The 21820-nt window shown below is 39.4% G+C and overlaps 2 protein-coding genes across 2 annotated transcripts; one reads left to right on the top strand and one right to left on the bottom strand.

Moving 5' to 3' along the window:
• Nucleotides 1-10870: 10870 nt before the first annotated feature.
• On the top strand, nt 10871-13221 carry LOC123313611. The gene is made up of 2 exons (XM_044898563.1): nt 10871-11738; nt 12443-13221. The coding sequence occupies exons 1-2, from the start codon at nt 11379-11381 to the stop codon at nt 13175-13177; spliced, it is 1095 nt and encodes a 364-aa protein (XP_044754498.1). The 5' UTR covers nt 10871-11378; the 3' UTR covers nt 13178-13221.
• A 2685-nt stretch (nt 13222-15906) lies between these two features.
• On the bottom strand, nt 15907-21429 carry LOC123313290 (ATP-binding cassette sub-family G member 5). The gene is made up of 10 exons (XM_044898108.1): nt 21231-21429; nt 20383-20500; nt 19641-19831; nt 19405-19549; nt 18805-19077; nt 18493-18709; nt 18254-18371; nt 18100-18193; nt 16561-16885; nt 15907-16379 (listed from the first exon to the last, which is right to left on the bottom strand). Exons 1-10 carry the CDS (start codon nt 21285-21287, stop codon nt 15989-15991), a joined length of 1929 nt encoding a protein of 642 aa, XP_044754043.1. The 5' UTR covers nt 21288-21429; the 3' UTR covers nt 15907-15988.
• Nucleotides 21430-21820: the final 391 nt, after the last annotated feature.

Below are 21820 nucleotides of genomic sequence, written 5' to 3' on the forward strand. Positions count from 1 at the left end.
CTGAATTCCAAGCATATCAAGTCGAGTTTATTCATTTCTAACAGAACTTCGCTGTCAAGTCCAAGCTTCATTTCATATTTATGAAAGTTGAGTCTGATCGATCAATGATGAGGAATATTTATCGCTATAACGGAATGGACGAGTGACTATGTTATTTCTGTCGACATTGACGATTAAATTTAGATTATCGATCCTCTATTGGTTTATTAATATATAGCGGTGTTATTTTGAATGATGAACCTCCGGTAATTTTCACTGCTGCTCGAAAAGTATGGATCGAGGATTGTTCAACAGACGGTGGTTTTAAATTTATTGTGTTAAAATACACTGAATAACATTTAAAGATGAAATTATCGTTTTGTCTGTAGCCTACTGAATACTGTCAGAATGTGCGTTGTGAGCAACTCCCCATAATATGCCTAAAGAAAGGCATGTAAGCAACATATTTTTATCGACTCAGCAAGTGTTTATACAGGTTGTGGGAAGCTGTTCTTTCTTTGGCATTTTCATTATGTGGACGAACTTCGAACACCTGCATCCACCTGAAGAAGTAATGGTGTAATCTTAGTGGAAATCCTATTTTTCAATTGAAGTTCCCAAGGAACTTCTCAGTCTTGAGAGATTCCTCCAAGTAATTGGAAATATCCTTTTATTCCTCCTCCTTAAACTCTTCGATGTACGTACCTACATTTTTCTATACTACAGAAAGGCTTCAGGTCGATAAAAGTAGTTTGTGCTCCTCCCAGGCTTAACAGACATTCTTGCCTAATTCGTTGAGGTTCTGAAGAGAATAATAAGGATAAATTCAGATGCATACCACCCGCCGATATGAATATCAACAAGTGTTACGATCAGAATTGAACTAGCCAATTTGCCATCGTCAAGGCCCCAAATGGAGTACGCCCCATCGAAGAAAAGCAGATGGTGACCATGGTTTCAGTCTCATTTGACCTCATTAGAGCAACAAAGCTTTTTTCTCCGATGGAGAACGTTTGGAATTGATGGACCCTTATTCAATACTGGCAAGCGCTACTGAGTAATATCCAGTAACACAGCGACTACTGAGTACTATACAGTTACCCAGAGCGCCACCCTGTATGAAACGGTGTTTGATTCAAACCCATCTAGATAGAAACCAAGACGAAGACAATAGCATATGTCCCATAATTTCTCTAATTCTCTGGGTAACCGTATAGTACTCAGTAGTCGCTGTGTTAATGGATATTACTCAGTAGCGCTTGCCAGTATTGAATAGAATGGAGGTTTATGCATCCTGACTGTCAGAAACCATTCTAATTCTCTGGGTAACTGTATAGTACTCAGTAGTCACCGTGTTACCGGATATTACTCAGTAGCGCTTGCCAGTATTGAATAGAATGGAGGTTTATGCATCCTGACTGTCAGAAACCATTCTAATTCTCTGGGTAACTGTATAGTACTCAGTAGTCACCGTGTTACCGGATATTACTCAGTAGCGCTTGCCAGTATTGAATAGAATGGAGGTTTATGCATCCTGACTGTCAGAAACCATTCTAATTCTCTGGGTAACTGTATAGTACTCAGTAGTCACCGTGTTACCGGATATTACTCAGTAGCGCTTGCCAGTATTGAATAGAATGGAGGTTTATGCATCCTGACTGTCAGAAACCATTCTAATTCTCTGGGTAACTGTATAGTACTCAGTAGTCACCGTGTTACCGGATATTACTCAGTAGCGCTTGCCAGTATTGAATAGAATGGAGGTTTATGCATCCTGACTGTCAGAAACCATTCTAATTCTCTGGGTAACTGTATAGTACTCAGTAGTCACCGTGTTACCGGATATTACTCAGTAGCGCTTGCCAGTATTGAATAGAATGGAGGTTTATGCATCCTGACTGTCAGAAACCATTCTAATTCTCTGGGTAACTGTATAGTACTCAGTAGTCACCGTGTTACCGGATATTACTCAGTAGCGCTTGCCAGTATTGAATAGAATGGAGGTTTATGCATCCTGACTGTCAGAAACCATTCTAATTCTCTGGGTAACTGTATAGTACTCAGTAGTCACCGTGTTACCGGATATTACTCAGTAGCGCTTGCCAGTATTGAATAGAATGGAGGTTTATGCATCCTGACTGTCAGAAACCATTCTAATTCTCTGGGTAACTGTATAGTACTCAGTAGTCACCGTGTTACCGGATATTACTCAGTAGCGCTTGCCAGTATTGAATAGAATGGAGGTTTATGCATCCTGACTGTCAGAAACCATTCTAATTCTCTGGGTAACTGTATAGTACTGAGTAGTCGCTGTGTTACTGAATATTACTCAGTAGCGCTTGCCAGTATTGAATAGAATGGAGGTTTATGCATCCTGACTGTCAGAAACCATTCTAATTCTCTGGGTAACTGTATAGTACTCAGTAGTCACCGTGTTACCGGATATTACTCAGTAGCGCTTGCCAGTATTGAATAGAATGGAGGTTTATGTATCCTGACTGTCAGAAACCATTCTAATTCTCTGGGTAACTGTATAGTACTCAGTAGTCATCGTGTTACCGGATATTACTCAGTAGCGCTTGCCAGTATTGAATAGAATGGAGGTTTATGCATCCTGACTGTCAGAAACCATTCTAATTCTCTGGGTAACTGTATAGTACTCAGTAGTCACCGTGTTACCGGATATTACTCAGTAGCGCTTGCCAGTATTGAATAGAATGGAGGTTTATGTATCCTGACTGTCAGAAACCATTCTAATTCTCTGGGTAACTGTATAGTACTCAGTAGTCATCGTGTTACCGGATATTACTCAGTAGCGCTTGCCAGTATTGAATAGAATGGAGGTTTATGCATCCTGACTGTCAGAAACCATTCTAATTCTCTGGGTAACTGTATAGTACTCAGTAGTCACCGTGTTACCGGATATTACTCAGTAGCGCTTGCCAGTATTGAATAGAATGGAGGTTTATGCATCCTGACTGTCAGAAACCATTCTAATTCTCTGGGTAACTGTATAGTACTCAGTAGTCACCGTGTTACCGGATATTACTCAGTAGCGCTTGCCAGTATTGAATAGAATGGAGGTTTATGCATCCTGACTGTCAGAAACCATTCTAATTCTCTGGGTAACTGTATAGTACTCAGTAGTCACCGTGTTACCGGATATTACTCAGTAGCGCTTGCCAGTATTGAATAGAATGGAGGTTTATGCATCCTGACTGTCAGAAACCATTCTAATTCTCTGGGTAACTGTATAGTACTCAGTAGTCACCGTGTTACCGGATATTACTCAGTAGCGCTTGCCAGTATTGAATAGAATGGAGGTTTATGCATCCTGACTGTCAGAAACCATTCTAATTCTCTGGGTAACTGTATAGTACTCAGTAGTCACCGTGTTACCGGATATTACTCAGTAGCGCTTGCCAGTATTGAATAGAATGGAGGTTTATGCATCCTGACTGTCAGAAACCATTCTAATTCTCTGGGTAACTGTATAGTACTCAGTAGTCACCGTGTTACCGGATATTACTCAGTAGCGCTTGCCAGTATTGAATAGAATGGAGGTTTATGCATCCTGACTGTCAGAAACCATTCTAATTCTCTGGGTAACTGTATAGTACTCAGTAGTCACCGTGTTACCGGATATTACTCAGTAGCGCTTGCCAGTATTGAATAGAATGGAGGTTTATGCATCCTGACTGTCAGAAACCATTCTAATTCTCTGGGTAACTGTATAGTACTCAGTAGTCATCGTGTTACCGGATATTACTCAGTAGCGCTTGCCAGTATTGAATAGAATGGAGGTTTATGCATCCTGACTGTCAGAAACCATTCTAATTCTCTGGGTAACTGTATAGTACTGAGTAGTCGCTGTGTTACTGAATATTACTCAGTAGCGCTTGCCAGTATTGAATAGAATGGAGGTTTATGCATCCTGACTGTCAGAAACCATTCCACACAGCCTGGGAAAAGTGAGCATCTCAGCATCTGGTGCTACCACTGAATACTCCTGCACCAGTCAGTCCTTGTCGTGGTTTTCGAATCATCTGAGGGGTGTGTTTCCTTTCCCCATTCCCTCTTGCTCTCTCCTTAGCAAGGCAGTTAGTCTTTCTTCCCTATTTATGGTATGGAGGTGTTCTAGGGAATGGTTCAGTTCTCCTACAAAGCACCGACACCTCTGGTTTACCCTTATCCCTATGTGAAGTAGTTATCCATGAAGTACTCGAGTGTCTTATGCAGAGACGCGAAGGAGGACCCAATTGTTCACCTGGATCTTCGGATGATGGCAGACCATCAAGCCCGATACACATGAATATGCAAGATGAAAAAGCGAAGTTTGCAATGATACAGCCGACCGGTCGCTGACGTCATTACGCCCCCATTGCCGGTTGCTAAGGACGAGAAAGCCAGCCGCGTGCATTGGAGTACACGTACAAAAGTGGAGATCAAGACGGCCGGGCAAGGTCGCGACAAGGACTCGCTGTTGCCACTTACCGGCATTCCATGCCGACGAAGGAGATCGGTTAAGCGGTTCTTGTGCCCGATTTGGTATTGGGAGTTCGCGGCAGCGATCTGGCAGATGCATATTTGTGCTTTATGCACGGAGGTTCCGTGCAAAGATCGTGGCCGCGTTGGAAACAGGCCGACAACGACGGTCGGCCGCTAGAAACGGAGATTTCTGCCCACTCGGACTCGATTCGGTGGAATCGGTCGACTACTTTTTTTGGCGGATCGCCATCGGGGTTGCCAGGTCATTCGGAAATGCCTCAAGTTGAGCGGGAGTCTACCTAGAAGGCCGGCCTGTTTCCCACGTCGAATGTCACCTGTCATCTGTCAGTTCTGGACAATACATCACCAAACTAGTTCACTAGACTAGACTTGGAAAATTTGAAGTGTAAATACGCCTAATTAAAGTCCAAGAGGCTTCAGCTCGGCTTACAACAAGTCACGAAGATGCAAACAAATGCTACCAGCTGCCAGCTGTGGTTCCACCTTCTAATCAATTTTGCTCAGAACATAATGATGTTTTCCACATCGAATGTCACCTGTCACCTGTCAGTTCTGGACAATACATCACCAAACTAGTTCACTAGACTAGACTAGGAAAATTTGAAGTCTAAATACGCCTAATTAAAGTCCAAGAGGCTTTAGCTCAGCTTAGAACAAGTCACGAACATGCAAACAAATGCTACCAACTGCCAGCTGTGGTTCCACCTTCTGATCAATTTTGCTCAGAACATAATGAAATGAGTTTTATGATTACTGAGGCCAAAAACGGAAGGGGATGAGTCCGTTTTATGTTAAACACCCCTCTCTATGATCGCTGCCAAACTTACGTCAAAACTGATGTTAGCCCATAAACCTCAATCTGACATCCATATTGTCAAAGCGCACATTATTTTCTTTGATCTTCGATGTCTGTCAGGAAATCATTTAATTTTGAGAAATGACAAAAATTCTACCTTCTTCTCATGCATTCTTTAGGTATTTCTGATGAGGGCCGGGGAAAGAGCTATAGTGAAGCAAGAGGCGCCGCTTAGCGTCGCCTTAGGGCTTTTTGGAAGAATGAAGAATTTTTTGACGTTGAAACCATAGAAATCATCAATTAGCTTACTGAAGCTTTTAATTAATTTTTTCAGCAAATGCTTCGCAATTTGCGCTGCTGCAACATGTTTTGATCAAATGTTTTTGTAATATACAGGGTGCTGCACGCTTTTGTTGTTTAACCTAAATCTTGAATATTGAAGTTTTCCACTTGATGGAGTTGCTCAGGATTTGTGGGAGTTTTCACTTTTCATTCGAGAATTCCACTGGCGAATTTTGGCCTTGAATGAAACCACGTCATTTCGCGTCTTTATCTCAATCGAGATAGAATGTATAAACATGAATTCGCGATATATCCTATTCATAACAGAGTGGAATATTACCTTGCACTCCGGCATTCATTGTACAAAATTCAGAATAAATCAGAGCAAGTATGAATCATCATGAACTGGAATCCTTTTAGTGCGCGCTGATAAGATTGCTCTGAAAATACCTTTCATCCAAACCGGAAATAGTGGGATATACCTACTACTCGGATAGAGATATTTTCCAGTCACTTTTGCAGATGGATTGGTGAAAGTGTGAAGATATTGTTGGGGGAAAAGCCGCTTCAATAAACTGCCTGGTCTCAATTTAGACTATCATGGACGTTAATTATTTTTGCATGAATAGATCGAGAACTTTGCTCAACCTAACCTCACCTAACCTAAAATCTATTCTTGGGAAACTGATTGAATTCGAAGGGTTGTGGGTTTTCTAATGGGAATGAAGTTTTTATTGGGCATTTTAATTCGGCATGGTGGTAGGACTGGTAGGCTTCAGAATATAGGCGACGGAAAATCCAAAAATAAGCGATTTTCGAATGTCATTAATGAACGAGCTTTTTTCAATGGGCTTCACCAGAAATTTTCACAGTGAATTTTTGCTTTTTGGTACACGTGCCTTGTACATTCTGAAAAAATCTCGAAAAAAAACGTTTTTTCCAAAACTGGTGGAAAATGTGCGTTTTTACATAATTTTCCGTACTTATTTCTGTTTCGAAAGTGTAAATTTTCTGCAGTTATGTGGAAAAGTGACTTTCTCCCCTGTCATTGGCAGAAAGTGATGATTTTGCACACTACTGGGAGAAAGTAAAATTTTGAAGAAATCTGAAGATTTCTGCTCGGCTATTGGCGGAAAATTATTGCTCCTGCGGTAGTTTGTAGTAAAATAATGTTCCCAACTCAGGCGCGAAGAAAATGTCTTTTCCACAAGTGACTACCGACGCAGAGAGTCACACTTTTCCGTACTCGTTCATCATTCTGACTTTTATTATTTTTGTCTTCATAGTTAACGTTGAGAGAACATCAGTTGTTCGATTTATCATAATTGTCTCCACTTAATATTAACCCCCTGCTGTTTAGTTTGACTTTCCAATGGCCAAGGAAATAAAACAATTTTGGCTTAACTTGAAATTAGTTTTCGCTTTAGGGGGTTAAAATCTAATGTTATTACTTAAATTCCTGTCGTTTTTCTTTGATGGAAGTTATAGCTATGAGGTGAGGAACTATAATGAATAAAAAATTAATATAATGAGTTTCTGAAAGAGGGAAAGTGAGAAAATGGGGGTGCTTTTGTAGTATTCCGATGAAGAAGATGACCTTTGTTGATTACAATGCGGGTGCCACGAAAGTATTTATACAGGCTGTCCGGATTCAGCAAGAAAACTGTCTCCTTATAAACAATACCAAGGATTTCCTTCTAATCAGAAATTTGCTTATTGTCATGATCCCAACTAATTTGATAAGAAAACAATCCCTCAATCGAGGTCGATCTTCCCAATATAACCAGGCGATTTACAAGTGCGCAAATTTTTCTCGCACGACGAAACGAATAATAAAATCCAGACGCTCAACGTTTTCACATTGCAGTGTATATTTTTGCAGACGGAACGGAGGGAGACAGAAGAAGGGGCCGTCGGTAGGGACGAGAGAGAAAGCGTACATCGGGTGCAAACATATGTCGAAGTTACACACCCGTTCGCGAGTTGTAGGTTAAGGACCCAGACAGACGTCGCATTCACAATTCGAATTTTCGAGCAGTTTGCACAGTCTCGGACGCAATCGGGGCATATCGGGAAAGTGGGATCCCGTAATTGGTCAATTCGATTGGGTTTTACCAGACCTCGGACGTGTACGAATAAGATCGGCACAAGAACGAACGCAGACTAGCGCTGTAGATCTGTAGAGAGCCGGCCGGCTGTAGAATTTAGATTTTCCTCCCGAAACGGTTCGCTTCGGCGTGATCTGCAATACACCACTCCCACCAGTTCGACGTTCGAGTGTCGTTTTGGAGTTATCAGTTGGAGTGTGTTCCTTTCCTTCTTGAGCGTTAGTCAGTTGGAGTGCAGTGCTCGTACGGGTTGGTCGGCGCCGCTCTTCCACATCGCAATAATTCGGCTAACTTCAATCTAATATAAGAGTCGATGATTGCAAACCGGTTCATTTATGCCCCAAGTGTCCAAACATGTGTGTGCAATTATCCTTCCACTTGGGGGAATATTTCCTTGGCCAAGACGGGTAGATTAACCTCAATCGGAAGTGCCAGACACATGGCACAAGGCGAAATTTGTTGCTACGGGAGACGTATCAGAAAACTGTGTTCCGGTTGACGTTCTTTTTGCCTCGAGGTTGTTACGGCGACGAGATCCGTAAAGACGGTTAGTGACTGTTCCGTCCATTCTTTCTGAATTATTCAAGGTTCCTAGACGGTTGCTTGACGTCATCAACCTTGGACTCATTTCGAAAAGCTGTAGCCGGCGTTCGCGGTTGCTTTGGCCTGTGCCGGTACGGTCTCAAAGAAGGAATGCCTACGATTTCGCAAATCCTTGAACGCGATATCGTTTTTCAACCTTCGTCGATGTGCTACTTTCTGCGAACATGGGTGACGTTGATTTTTTCGCAAGATATTCGGTGTATTGCGATATGTTGTGAAACGATTTTAATGGATAGCTATTATTCCTAAATTTCGACTAACCATATACAATGTGAAACAGTCGATGTCACTTCTTCAAGAGGTAGGATCATTTGATTCACAACAATTTTATATTTTTCTTTCTCCTTTCTGTAAACATTATTTACCATTGACAATCTTCGTATTTATTAACGAAACAAATATTTCCTGTTATTTTGTGTTTCGACAACGTCCTATTGTTGTTCCTCCTCGCCCTACTTTCAAGGGGTGAGCTTTTGTTTAGGATTGCACCATCCCCAGATGGAGATGAGGATTTGTCATAGCCATTTCCGGTGTTGGAATAGCAGTTCGTTACCTGTTACCGAAAGAAGCTGGTCGAGCAGGTATATTCGACAAATTTCAATCTGAAGGTTGATCTGACGTCTTGTTGCTACGAGTGCTACTTCGGTGCCTCACTTTTTTCTTGCCAAGTCAGGTACCTGAAGTAGCGCGCGAAGCGATTGGTCCTTGCAGCTGCCTTTTTGGTGATTCGACCCAGTCGCGAAAAGTGACGTCTGCATGCTCAACATCTGGGAGATTGGGTCGCCAGCCCGACGAACAATGGTGTAGACGTATTCATCTTTCGTTTCTGTCCAGTTTTATCGCGGTTGAAATTACTGTAGGATCTCTTTGTTATCGTTCTTGTGAATATTTTTATATTTTATTGTTGTTATTGTGTTCTTCAAGAATTCTTGTATTTCAACCATTCTTTGTTATATTTATATGATGAGAAAACTCTTACAACTTCTACTTATATTGTAATCTGTCACAGAAATCAATTTTTCTTTATTTTGGCAGCATTTTCCTGAAATTTCAACAGTAGGATAATGTGATTTCTGTTTCGGAATTTCATTGAAAACAAATCGATTCTTTACACATATTATGGATATATTTTTCTCTCACAACCAATTGTTGATTTTGACAGGTAAACGATTAGATTGATGTAAATATATTTTTGCATTCTGCCCGCTAGAAGGAGCCCTGTTTCTTGCGGGTTAGTGCAGAGAAAGCGGTGGATCCTACGTCACCGTCTGGTTAGCCACTCCAACGTTTCGTACGCCATCTGTCACATGTCTATTGTACTTCATCAGGTGCTCTGGTATCCCATTCCCGACACCTGTTGGAGTACACTAATTATGTGACGCTGATCAACTTACTTCTTGATGGTTTTGTTTTCGGGCAGTGATTCAAAATAATTGTATTGTCCAAGATATTTAATATTCAGCAATGATTGTATTAATTACTCTTTTATATCTGTCTGTACACACATGGATGACGCTGAAATTTCTTATGTTAGGTCAGGCTCTACTGGAAAAGTGGATCTTCAATGTTTTTTATCCTAGTTCCACATTGACGAAACTAGGCGTCAAATCATCTAAAACGGAAAGTTGAATGCACAATTCCATCAATACATAGATACACCGGATTATATTGAAAAATATTGCACATTGAGTTTTCTATTCCTAAATTCTTCGAAATTTTATGTTTTCACCTTTTTGACAGTTAGACAGAGGTCTTGAAAAATGAACTAATTTGTTTTTCTTGCTCATTATGAAATACATTCATACGAATGAAATTTCAATCGATTTCAGTACGTTTTTCAAAGTTTGCTTAGAAAACTCTTCCTTATTTTGACGCCCACGTCACTAAGATCAGAGCTACGCTAAAATTGATTGGATAATTAGTACCATAGAAATATGACAGCCTGGTTTACAGCAGAAGAATAACTGAGGGAAAAATTCAAATCGACAACAACGTTGAAGTTAAAGGAATCAACATAAGAAATTAAGGCAACAAGGATTCAGAAAGCTGTAATCCAGTGTTGATGCTTTCTAGAGCTTCCTCCGATTTGAACCACATTCCACGAGCTGATAGGAAAGGAGTTCCCTGATATGGACTACCGTTAGAAAAAGCCGAAAAAATTATTGCAAATAGGTATTACATTTTGGACTTGATAGCTCTCTTTCCATGATTACATGCCTATCGGGAAAAAAAAAGTGAAAGCGTAGACCTGGCAGAATCCGGATGATACAGCACAGTTGGCTGGTATGGGATATGACTGATCGTGGCACCTCTGGCTGTGTTGGAGACTCTTTATCACTAATGTTTCACAGTTATAAGATTACACAGACCTCAGGTTTACTCTTCATGCGAACGTTTCCTCTGTGAAACGTTTACTGACGTGTATTTCCGGTATCATTACATACTTTGAAAAAAAATTCACAGCTTCTTAAAAACCCAATTTAGATAAGCCAAGGAAAAGTGCCTACTCCGACGGAAGCACATCAGCTGGAAGTATTTTTGGTGAACCGAAGTTCCCGACTTCTTCGGATATCCTTTTCCTAGTTAAAACAACGTTTTTTTAACAGGTCCTTTGATTTCCTGTTCTGGTATTAGCCGCTTCTTGAACGTTTTAATCATTATAATTTTGTTTTTCGTGATATAATGAACTTAAATTGCGACGGAAGCGATTTTATTCATTGGCCGAACGTGTTTGGAAGTTTCGAAATGAACATTGTTCCAAACTGAATTGTCTAATTAGTTTCTTTCTCTATCGGAGTTTAAATCCGGAAATGCCGAATCTATAAAGCGAGTTTCAGTTGCCGCAGATTGTCAAGCCCGTCAGTTCCTAGAATTGTAATCAGCGGGTTCTTGTCACAATTTGACAGTTCCGGTCTTGAGCGTGCCTGAACTTCCTGCCAGGAGGCAGAGGAGAAATGTGGAAGATCTGTGATCAAGGAACATGAACTGCGATGAGTTTGTCATAGATAAACACTTAGAGTTTGTTACATTTGAGCCCTTCTTTCCCCCACATTTTCCACAATTGCTACGTAATCTCCCACAGTGCCAATCCACATCAAATTATGCTTCCAATATTTCCCAAAACCATCGCTCAAATTTTGGATAACTGGAAAACAGCGCTTGCGTGTGCTTCTGCGATCCTCCAAAAACAATTTAAAAATGACAAGCAGTTCGCCATTCTTCTTTCGCCCATATCCATAGAGATAAGCAGAGACAAGTCTTACGATCAAAGAATTTCGGAAATGTCAAAACCCCACAAGAAGGTCGTTGTGCGCAAGTCCCTGAAATCGCGAAAAGTATTGAAGCGTCGCAGAAGGAGAAGAAATTTGAAAAAAATGAAAACTGAAATGGTCGATAAGAACGTTGCAAAAATCGAGCCAAAAGCTGAGGTGGACGTTAAGGAGGAAAAACCTATTCGTAAGGTGAGTAGGATCGCTCGAAAAACAACTTTTGCCAAATCGGGAACGAATAAATAATTATTGATTTTGCTGCTAACTGATAAAGTTTGATTGTTGAGTTGAAACAGTTTGTTAAAATTAAGATTATTCTGAAGTATCAAGCCAAACCATTCGATTTTGGTAGGTTTCTATGGTAACTCTACTAGTTGCCGACGATTTTCGGTAGGTGGCGCAACATTCGAATTCAAACTGCGCCTGTCAGAGATACTCAGTCGGTAAGTGAATCATTTACGAGGTTTCAAAATGTGTTTCACCTCACTAAAACGTGAAAGTGACCTGACTATTGTGTAATGCAGTAGTAGACGTGAAAATTATTCATTTAGTGCATGCTGTTTTGGTCGAGTATTGTGTTTTGTGCATGTTTTTGAAAGAAATGTTCTTCCTGACGTTAGATTAGAGTTATTAGACTATAACTTTTTCAGAAATGCCTCTTTACAAAGACAATAAAAAGCTTTATGTGCCCCACGCCAACGAACGGTCAGCTGATTTTGACGAATCGTTAGAGTACCCTATAGTTGAAGCTCAGCATTACGTTCAAGCACAGAATGTCAACCTTCACAGTTCCATAGCATACTTGACGATTCTTGAACATGTGTTATAACTTTGCTTAAATGGAAAAGGGAGAAGGTTACATATTGTGGATTAATGAATTAATTCAATTTTTTCAGCGTCTTTACAGGTGCTGCGTCCCCCATTGCCCAACCTACGCCCCATCCGACATGTTCTACCCTTTCCCGTCCGCAGACTCCCTTCTGCGACGTATCTGGCTGGACGCGATCCCGAGGAACAACTGGTTCGTCTGCCACAACACCCTCGTGTGCAAGAACCACTTCGCCGCCGCAGACGCCGACAACGACGCCAAGGATAACGCGACGGAGAAGGCCGTCGTTCCTACGCTATTTCCCAAACCCGCACCGCCGAACTTCGAGTTCAAATATAGAAAGATCGATAGGGGAATGTTTCAGATCCCTTCGAATTATGCATTGCCGGAGACTTTCGGGGACTTGGCGCTGATCCCGAACTGCGACAAGTTCATCTTCGATTTTTCGGGCTTGGTCTCCGGGTACAGGGAGCAGCTGAAGAACGTGATGGAGGTGTGCAAGTGGTCGTGTCAGGAGTGCGACGATCGTCTGGTTTTCTATCGGTTGAGCGCCGACGAGGGTTGCGTCAAGATATCGATGAGCGTGACGGTCGATAGTCAACTGAGACCGACGGTGGCGCTGGAGGGCGTCATCGTGGATCCCCTGGATTGCACCAGACACGTACCGGTCAACGGCTGCATCACGCACTGGGATCAGCTGAATTGGATGTTGCTGGACTACGGGTACGACAGGCCTAAGGGGATGGCTGGTCAGGTTGTACCTTGGGAGGTGGTTTCGTCGGATCGTGTTGTTGTTGGTTGAATTAGGTTTAGATTTGTTCCATTATCTAGGGTTGTCAAGATTGTTTTGTTCGTTTTTTGTTTGATTAATAAAGTTTTGAAGTAAAGAATCTTTAATCATGGTTAATGGTGAAGTATTTCTTGTTCATGGATCCATGCATGCCTCTACCGAGGCAGGAGACCATCAATGTCCACGTGGTGCAAAAGGAAAGATTTTCAGTCAACCCGGTGAAGGAATACTCTTAGCAAAGACAGTCGCGGCTTGTCAGGGACGGCAATGCCTACCCAAGAAATAGGAATCGAATATGTACTTATTTCATTGACTCTTTTAGACTAAAAATATTTGATAATATACTCTTAAAAATTTATAACTCGCTTCTGGATTAACGCTAAAAGAACATGCTCCTTCGTTCCCTACATTCTTGTAGCGTCGCTATCTACAGGGTGTTCCTCAATTGGGGGTACAAACGAGGAGGAGAGATTCATCGAGTTATTTTAAGAAAAAAAAGTCTCAGGAATATGGGATCGCAAACGCTTCGTTTTCGAGATACAGGGTGTTGAAGTTTGAATTTTTGGATTGGCACTCGGATTGGCATCAAAGAAAGTTGTGAAAACACTTTTATTATTAGAAAAACCGAGTTTTATTCGATGTGTCAAAATCAACAATGAATTTATTCACCACAACTTATTGACTGAATTTTTATGACATTTTTCTGAGGTTTCGAGAGATTCGTTCAAAATTTTTTTCTCGAAATTGGTAGCAGATACGGCAAAACTACAAAAGACCATAAAGTTAAGTAAAACAACAAAGCTTCTTTATCATTTTTTCAAATTAGCAGTGGCTCACCAAAAGAATTTCTGAAGGAAAACAGGGGGGTTCCAGAAAAAATATCACCCTGTAGATTTGCTATCGAAATTGGCATTTCACATGGTGTGAAATCTCAAGTGTAATATCTATGCCAAATTTCAATTGAATATCTTGTGAAGTGTAGATAATATCAAAGAAAAAGTTACTGCCAATTATGGTGATGTAGTATCGTTGGTACAATACACAGGGTCGGCAGAATGCTATGTGCCGTACTTGAGGATTTACACCGAAATATCATCGGCATCTCTTGATTCGCACAGATGAATCTATTGTAACATCCTGGAATCTAAGATGATCCTCGTATCTTCCAAAATGTGTTTTTAACCGACCGCGAATTTTCGTTGTTTTGTTTCATTTGAAGAGGGTAATAATCTAGTCCCTGATGAATATTCACGTGTCGTCAAAAGATATCTGGATCTCAGTGATAACACTTTCTTGGGGGAGACTGCCGCATTTGATGAGAATGGGTTTATCACAATATCACGAGCTTGGATTCAGTTGGGGAAGGAGGAAACTCCCTCCCACTTTCAGGGGTAGGTATGTCCCGACGTATTTCTGATTGCATAAGACATCGTCAAGTTCCAACTAATCAATTTTTGCCTTTTCATTCTAAGGTTGAATTTTGATCGAATTGTGATTGATTACTTACCTAACTCTTAGATAAATGTATAAAAACAAAATTAATGTAATAAATTCATTATTATTTGGTGTTCTGTTTTCTCAGTCTGTATAGTATCGCAAGATATGAAAATACCCTACGCCATGAAAATATTTCAGGTTCAAGATTGGAATGTATAGGGAACATCTGGGTATGATCGTTGTGGTTCTCATCTCACTCGAAAATAAATTTATCGTTGCATATTTGTTTGAGTAATTAATCGGAATTCGACATAATTTATTGCAAAAAAGCCATTGTTCCAAATCGAATGAGCGATTTCAAGAATTGGATAAAATTTATGGATATTACTCATAATTCGACGAAGAATTTTCATTCCAGATAATACTATCGAGAAGAAGATAAGTGAATGGTTCGATTTCAGCATTGAAACAATTAAGTTCTTCATACAATGAATAATTTATAAGGAATAATCGTAGTATCAAGATACATTTATCGAATTTAATTGCTAATAATGTTTCGGTATTATATACGGGGACTAATTATTGAGGAATTCATTGTACAATTGTTTCTTTCTCTTTCAGTGTCATGTGATATCCCACGAAATCAATTGTTAATATATTTTCAGTTTCCTTATGGTATAAATTTGTGAATTATCCAAATACAGTTAGGTCTATTTATATCTTCTCATCCATAAATTTTAAAGCTGAAATAGTTGACAAGAAATTGAGATGGAATAGTAACATAATCGAAGCTCTTTCCAGACCACATCAAGGAGAAAAGCAATTAATACTTTTTTCTATAAACAGTGAAATGAAATCCTCCGGTAAATGTTGCGCGTTCTGAAGAGAAAATTCATATGAGAATTCGACAAAACTTTCGTTTTTTTCATTTACACATAACATGCTAAATTCAATAAGAAAAATTATTGGAAATGACGAAATCTGTCTTTTCACCCAAATCTATGAACGTATGATTATCATCATTGTATGTCGTTTTTATAAATTGGTATGGTCAATTCGTTGATATCGTTGGTGGCGCCCTCTATTGATGTACCCTCCAAGTGTTATTTACGTGTTCTGTAATTTTACAGATTTCTGTATGAGTATTCCATACAGTTCATGATATTTATAGTAGATGGCGCTTCAAAAGAAATCTGCAATTTTCGTTCATTTCATCGTTATTTTCGACTGCTTTTGGTGTAGTGACAGACTCGAAATGGTCTACGGAGTGCTTCAGGAGGAGAGATTATTTGAAACATATCCAGTGCATCAAAATCAACGATTTCCTTGTCTTCTTTTACCGATAACACAACAAATTATAAATAAAAACTCCAACCTCACTTAATGTCATTCCCTGAATTTCGCCTTTATGAACGCCGGTAAAGGTAGAATGTACAAGAACAGATTGAACACCAACATCCCAACGGCAAAGGCGAAGGTAACACCTAAATTTATGTCGAAATCGAGTACTCCATTGAAAATAACGTCAGTGGCATCCCTGCTGTATCTTTCAGTCAGGTAAGCCTGACCGTTTGGATAACGGCAATAAGGGTTGTTGGACAGCGAACCAGAGCTCTCTATCAGGTTCATATTGCTGCAGTTTTTCGTTTGGTCGAAGCTCAAGGCCGTTTGCATAGATGGCGCGAGGAAAATTTGACGGTTCAGGAAAGCTGAGGCGTATCTTGCCTGTATGCCGTAAGTCAGATAGTACAACCAGTCTTGCAATCCCTTCATGGACCTGAAAATGAAGGCAAACAGTCAAGCCATATCACAGCTATGGCTGTTCATAGATTACACAAATATTCACATTGTCACAACTCGAAAATCAGTGCTGACAACTGAATGCACTACTTCAAAGTGTAGAGTACAATCCTCGAGTATGTTTTTCCTGCTCGCCCTGTATAAATTCAATTTCTCACCTGAGCAATCCGCTGCCTACTGCGATGCACACACAGGTGATGTAGATGCTGAATATAGCCGCAGATAACTGATCTTTTACCATGATCAGGATGGCCATTGTCTGCTGTTCGGAAAATAGATAACAGGCCCACAGTATGAGGGTGAAATATAAATATTCCATCGGTTCGCTGAACGATCCGACCAAGGGGTAAATGATCGCTGTTGCTAACGCGGTTGAGATCAAAGAGAATGGGATTGTGAAGAAGTTGTAGGTCATCAGGAATGAGGTTCCACCGTAAAGGCCTTCCTGGGATTCTTGAAAGTACCGCGTCCTGTAGACCGAAACTATTGGAAGAAAAACAAATCTTGGATTGATATTCGAATCAGAAGTCAATAATGAAGTGAGTCAGACCGTGTGCAGAAATACAGGGTAGTCCAGATCGTAAACAAGAAATTTCAACCACTTATTCTACATCAAAAATAAGCCCTAGTTTGCCATATAAACATATGTGCAGAAATGTTTCCACTCCGAGATACGGGGTGTTAAAATTATAGAAAGAAAAAAGTTTTTCATTAATAACTTTCACACTGCTTGAAATATTTTTATGAAATTTGAGACATAGGTTATGAGCGTTAAGGAGCACTTTTTGCGTAAAATCATTCCTTTTCTATTCTACCAGTGGCGTCCGTACTGCAGCGTGACTGAATATTTTCAGATAAAAAAATGGTACGCCACTGGTTTTTCCGACAATGAAGATTACTATTTAAATCCTTATTTAATTTGGAGCAAATTCGTTCTCTTGACTTTTTGCTGTACGAGGCACCGTCTCCGGTTAAAAAAATAAAACACATTCTCATGCATGAAGAAATCGCCAAAATTTGATATAGCAATAAAAAGCTTACTAAGGTCTTATTATTTTTATGTCTACCATATCAAATTTTGGCAATTTCTTCTTGCATGAGAATGTGTTTTATTTTTTTAACCGGAAACAGTGCCTCGTGCAGCAAATGGTCAAGAGAACGAATTTGCTTCAAAATAAATAAGAATTTAAATAGTAATTTTCATTGTCGGAAAAACCAGTGGCGTATCATTTTTCTTTTCTGAAAATATTCAGTCTCGCTGCAGTACGGACGACACTGGTAGAATAGAAAAGAAATGATACTATGCAAAAAGTGCTCCTTGACGCTCAGAACCTATGTCTCGAATTTCATAAAATAATTCAACCAATGTGAAAGTTATTAATGAAAAACATTTTTTTTTTCTATAGTTTTAACACCCCTTATCTCGGACATTTCTCGACATATGTTTATATGACAAATTAGGGCTCTTTTTGATGTAGAATACGTGGTTAAAATCTCTTGGTTACGATATGGACGACCCTGTATAAGTTGAATGACTCGGGTTCGAAATTTGCTCAGAAAAAAAATTTTTAACTTCAGTTTCAATTTGGAATAAGAAAAGTTTGAATATTAAGAAGACTTTAAAAATTATAACCTGTTTTTTTCAGATACCAAAGTTATTTCTTCAAGTGATTGTTCTGTTTATTATAGTTACGTACATAAAGAGATCGCATTGATAATTCCAATGAAATATGATCCACACAGAATATTCAGAATCAATCCATTCCTCGTTACGAAAGTATGTTGATAATTCTGAAAATGAACAGAAACTGAGTTTCTCAATTTACGTGGAAAAAATTGAATTGGGCTTACCTTCATCTCTCTATAAATGCTCCATAACATGAGGTGAAACAATGGCAATAGGAATAATCTCAAGAACATACTTTTTAATCCGCATTTCCGAAAACTTATCGTAGAAGCCATGAGACGTCTGCAAGAAAGAACAATCCATGCAGCAACACATCAAAAGTTGAACCACTACTGAATGGTTTGTTTTGAAATTTTTCCACACTTTGTTGAAAATCATCACCAATTTTAAAATTCATTCTTACGTGTAAAGCGTCCATCCAACTCTAAATGTGCCAGGTTTCTCCAATAGTAGAGGAATCTTATTGCCCAATCCTAAACCATGTTCCATGGGATGGTTCATGGATGTACCCTTCCTATATATTCCACCTTCTATCTTGAATTTTTCAACCAATGCAGCAATTTGATGGTTGCTCTCTACGAATCTTTCCCGTGATCTTCTATCCACCGTTGATAAGCATACTGAAAAAATATTATCGTACTGGACAGTGGACCATCAAGTTACGAAGGCACAGAGGTATCTCAGGAAAGAAAGTGTTGAAGTAAGAGATACATACAGTAGTACATAAGAGGATTCTCGAGCTGTGGACATGGAAAACCAATTTCGTTGAAATATTCGAGCATCTGCCTCGTCCCTCCAGAGTACACAACATCTCCAAGGCAGAGATAAAGCACCCTTTCTAGAAATGGGAACACATCGGAACGTGGCTTCTCCATTGTCAATATTATAGCAGATCCGTATTTTTTCGCTGCATTTGAAAGTATCGAAATCACCAAATAGGTATTTAAAGGATCTAGATCCCAAGTTGGCTCATCCAAGAGGAGAACAACTGCAATAGATAGATAGAATTTGAGGGGTGTTTCTTCAGGAAAAATCTGTATTTACTAACATATGATATTATCACAGTTTGAACGTTCAAAAGTGGATCATTGTGAAACTACTATGTGAAAGGATGTCGTTTCATATATCCTGATGATACTTCAACCACATGATTGAATATACCAAGGAATTATATTCTGAGTAATATGGGTAAGGCTTGATCTTGACATACGGAACCCATTGATGAATCGACAACAGAAATTCGATTGCAAAACTGAATTGCGAGTGATTCATGCAATGATTTCATCGACTAACTTTTTGAACTGAACCTACCTACCAGGATCTTTCACCAACTGGAGTCCAATCATCAACCTTCTAAATTCACTCTTGTTCAGGTTTTCTGTACATCGTCCAGCTATTTGAGACAGGGCCAGATCCGCCATCACTTGTTTGACCTTTGACTTCTTCACATACCCTGCCAACTGATTTATTCCATGTAACAAATATCAATACGAATATTAGGATAGATATTGTGACAAATGAAATATTTCCACAACTTATATTCAATATTACCTTGGTGGGTGTATAATATAGGTTTTCTTCTACAGTGAGTCCTGGTATGAGGTCACATTTGTGCGTGACATAACCGCATCTCTGATTGAATACTGTCAAACTGAGAGGTTGATTATTGAGTAAAATTTGACCCCTGGTGGGACCTTGAACTCTCCTGGCTATCACATCCAGAAGGGCTTTTTTTCCACTACCTGCAACTCAGTGAAAAAATGTTGATTTGCTGCATACTACTGAGCATCCATAATCATTTATACTGATTCAATAACTATAAGACATACGATTTATCTGCATGCCAATTTTTCTATTAAATTGGTACTGAATCTAAACTTATATGTCCACAAGGGCGGTTCCAGTGGAGGGGCCATGCTTCCCCTATTTTTTGAGTACTTGAGAGGATTATTTTTTCGAATATTCACTAAGGAAAGATTGCTCTTTTAGACTATGTATCACATTTAAGTCTAGGATGATTTTTCTGACCGTTGAAAAATTACAGTTAAAAAATCGTCAAGACCCAACGGTTGCCCCGAGCTTGATGAAATTTTGGAATTTATTACTAGAAGAGTTGCTCTTTCAGAATATGTATCACATTTTGATATATGATAATATTCCTGGAAGATACGCTACTCAAAAATTGACCTTCGAAAAATTCCCAAAAAGATGGGGTCAGTTAAAAAGTCGTAAAGGCCGAAAATCTGAATTACGGAATTGAGAATGATATTTGGTTTCGATGGTTTTCACTCACCTTTCGACCCTAAAATTGCCATCACTTCCCCTGAGTACACGGTCATAGAAACATCTTTCAGGATAACTCCAGTTTTCACACTGCCTAGAAGCCTTTGAGCACATGATGCAGGTTCCACCTGCGAAGAATTGAAGAGAATACTACAAAATACCAGTGCTGGAGTAATGAGAATTACACCGTGTCCTACTCAATCAAAATTCAATTTTTACAATCCTTAAGTTCTGTGTCAAATGTAGTCTTAAGTTAGAATATAGATCGATATCTGGAGTAAGTTTATTGTTTTTTCTCCTTACCCTGATTTTCACTAAAAGTTCGATTTACTAAATTTCCTCAGATGTTTATTCAGACTTTCGAAAAAGTCAAATTGTAGTAACACTCCCATTTCGTAAAATTCAAATCGGTACCTTTGTGAAAAACCGCCAGAGCATATGAATTGAAATTGCGCTCATCGGATAACCCTGAATTGAAACAATTAATCTAGGAATTCTTCGGATGTTTACAAAACAGATTTCAATTGCCGGAAATCAGACAGAAGGTCGGAGAAAGATTCAAGAAACGTGTGGAAATCAATTCGCAGAGGTTCCATAGCAAAATGACAGTTTCTTTGAGAAAACTGTTGTTCTTCATTTTGTCGGTCAAAAAAATAATAGTCTATAATAATCAACAATACCAAATTAATGCGACGATGATCAATCAACTATTGAGTTGTCATACAAAATATTTTGGGCCAACATAGTTCTTATGTTAACAAAGCAGTTAGCCTAAAAAGTTCACTTTTTCGGAATTTTCACATTCTGAGTGATAAAAATATAAAATCCACTTCCTGATTACCATATCATACTACTTACTTGCCCAGAATAGAACACACTGTTTAGTTCTAACACGTAGTCGTTGGAAATCATCATAAAAAATCCTCACCAACACCGAATCCAGTCGCAATTTATTTATTTTTTTTTTGTTACCATATACAACTGATATTTTTGTTGTGCTAGCAAGAGTCCGACAAAACTGACATAGCGGACTGTAGAGACTAGAGAAAGCAAAGGCTTGCCGGTCAACGACGCAAGTCAAAAGGCAACAACTGTGCTTTGAGGTGAAATAAGTTTCGATATTGTGGTTCTACCTCAAGTTACGTGGGTGCTCGTATAGATTTGAAGCTTTCGGAGATGGGTTTGAAATTTTCTTGAAGGGGATGGTAACAGAATTACCCAAAAAATTTCATATCTCTGGAAAAATTTAACATGATCATTTTGAAACTAACGATTTTCGCTGGAAGTAAATGTATTCAGACAAGGGGCATAATCCAACAAGTATTTAATCTGCGAGAATTTTACGTTTACGATCAGATACATGAGGTTTCTTTCTTGGTCTAGCATCGAGATCTCCATATTCTTTCTTGGCCTAGCATCGAGATCTCCACGCAAGGTGCTTGAAATAC

Source organism: Coccinella septempunctata, chromosome 5 (genome assembly GCF_907165205.1).
Source record: "Coccinella septempunctata chromosome 5, icCocSept1.1, whole genome shotgun sequence".
NCBI classification, from domain to species: Eukaryota; Metazoa; Arthropoda; class Insecta; order Coleoptera; family Coccinellidae; genus Coccinella; species Coccinella septempunctata.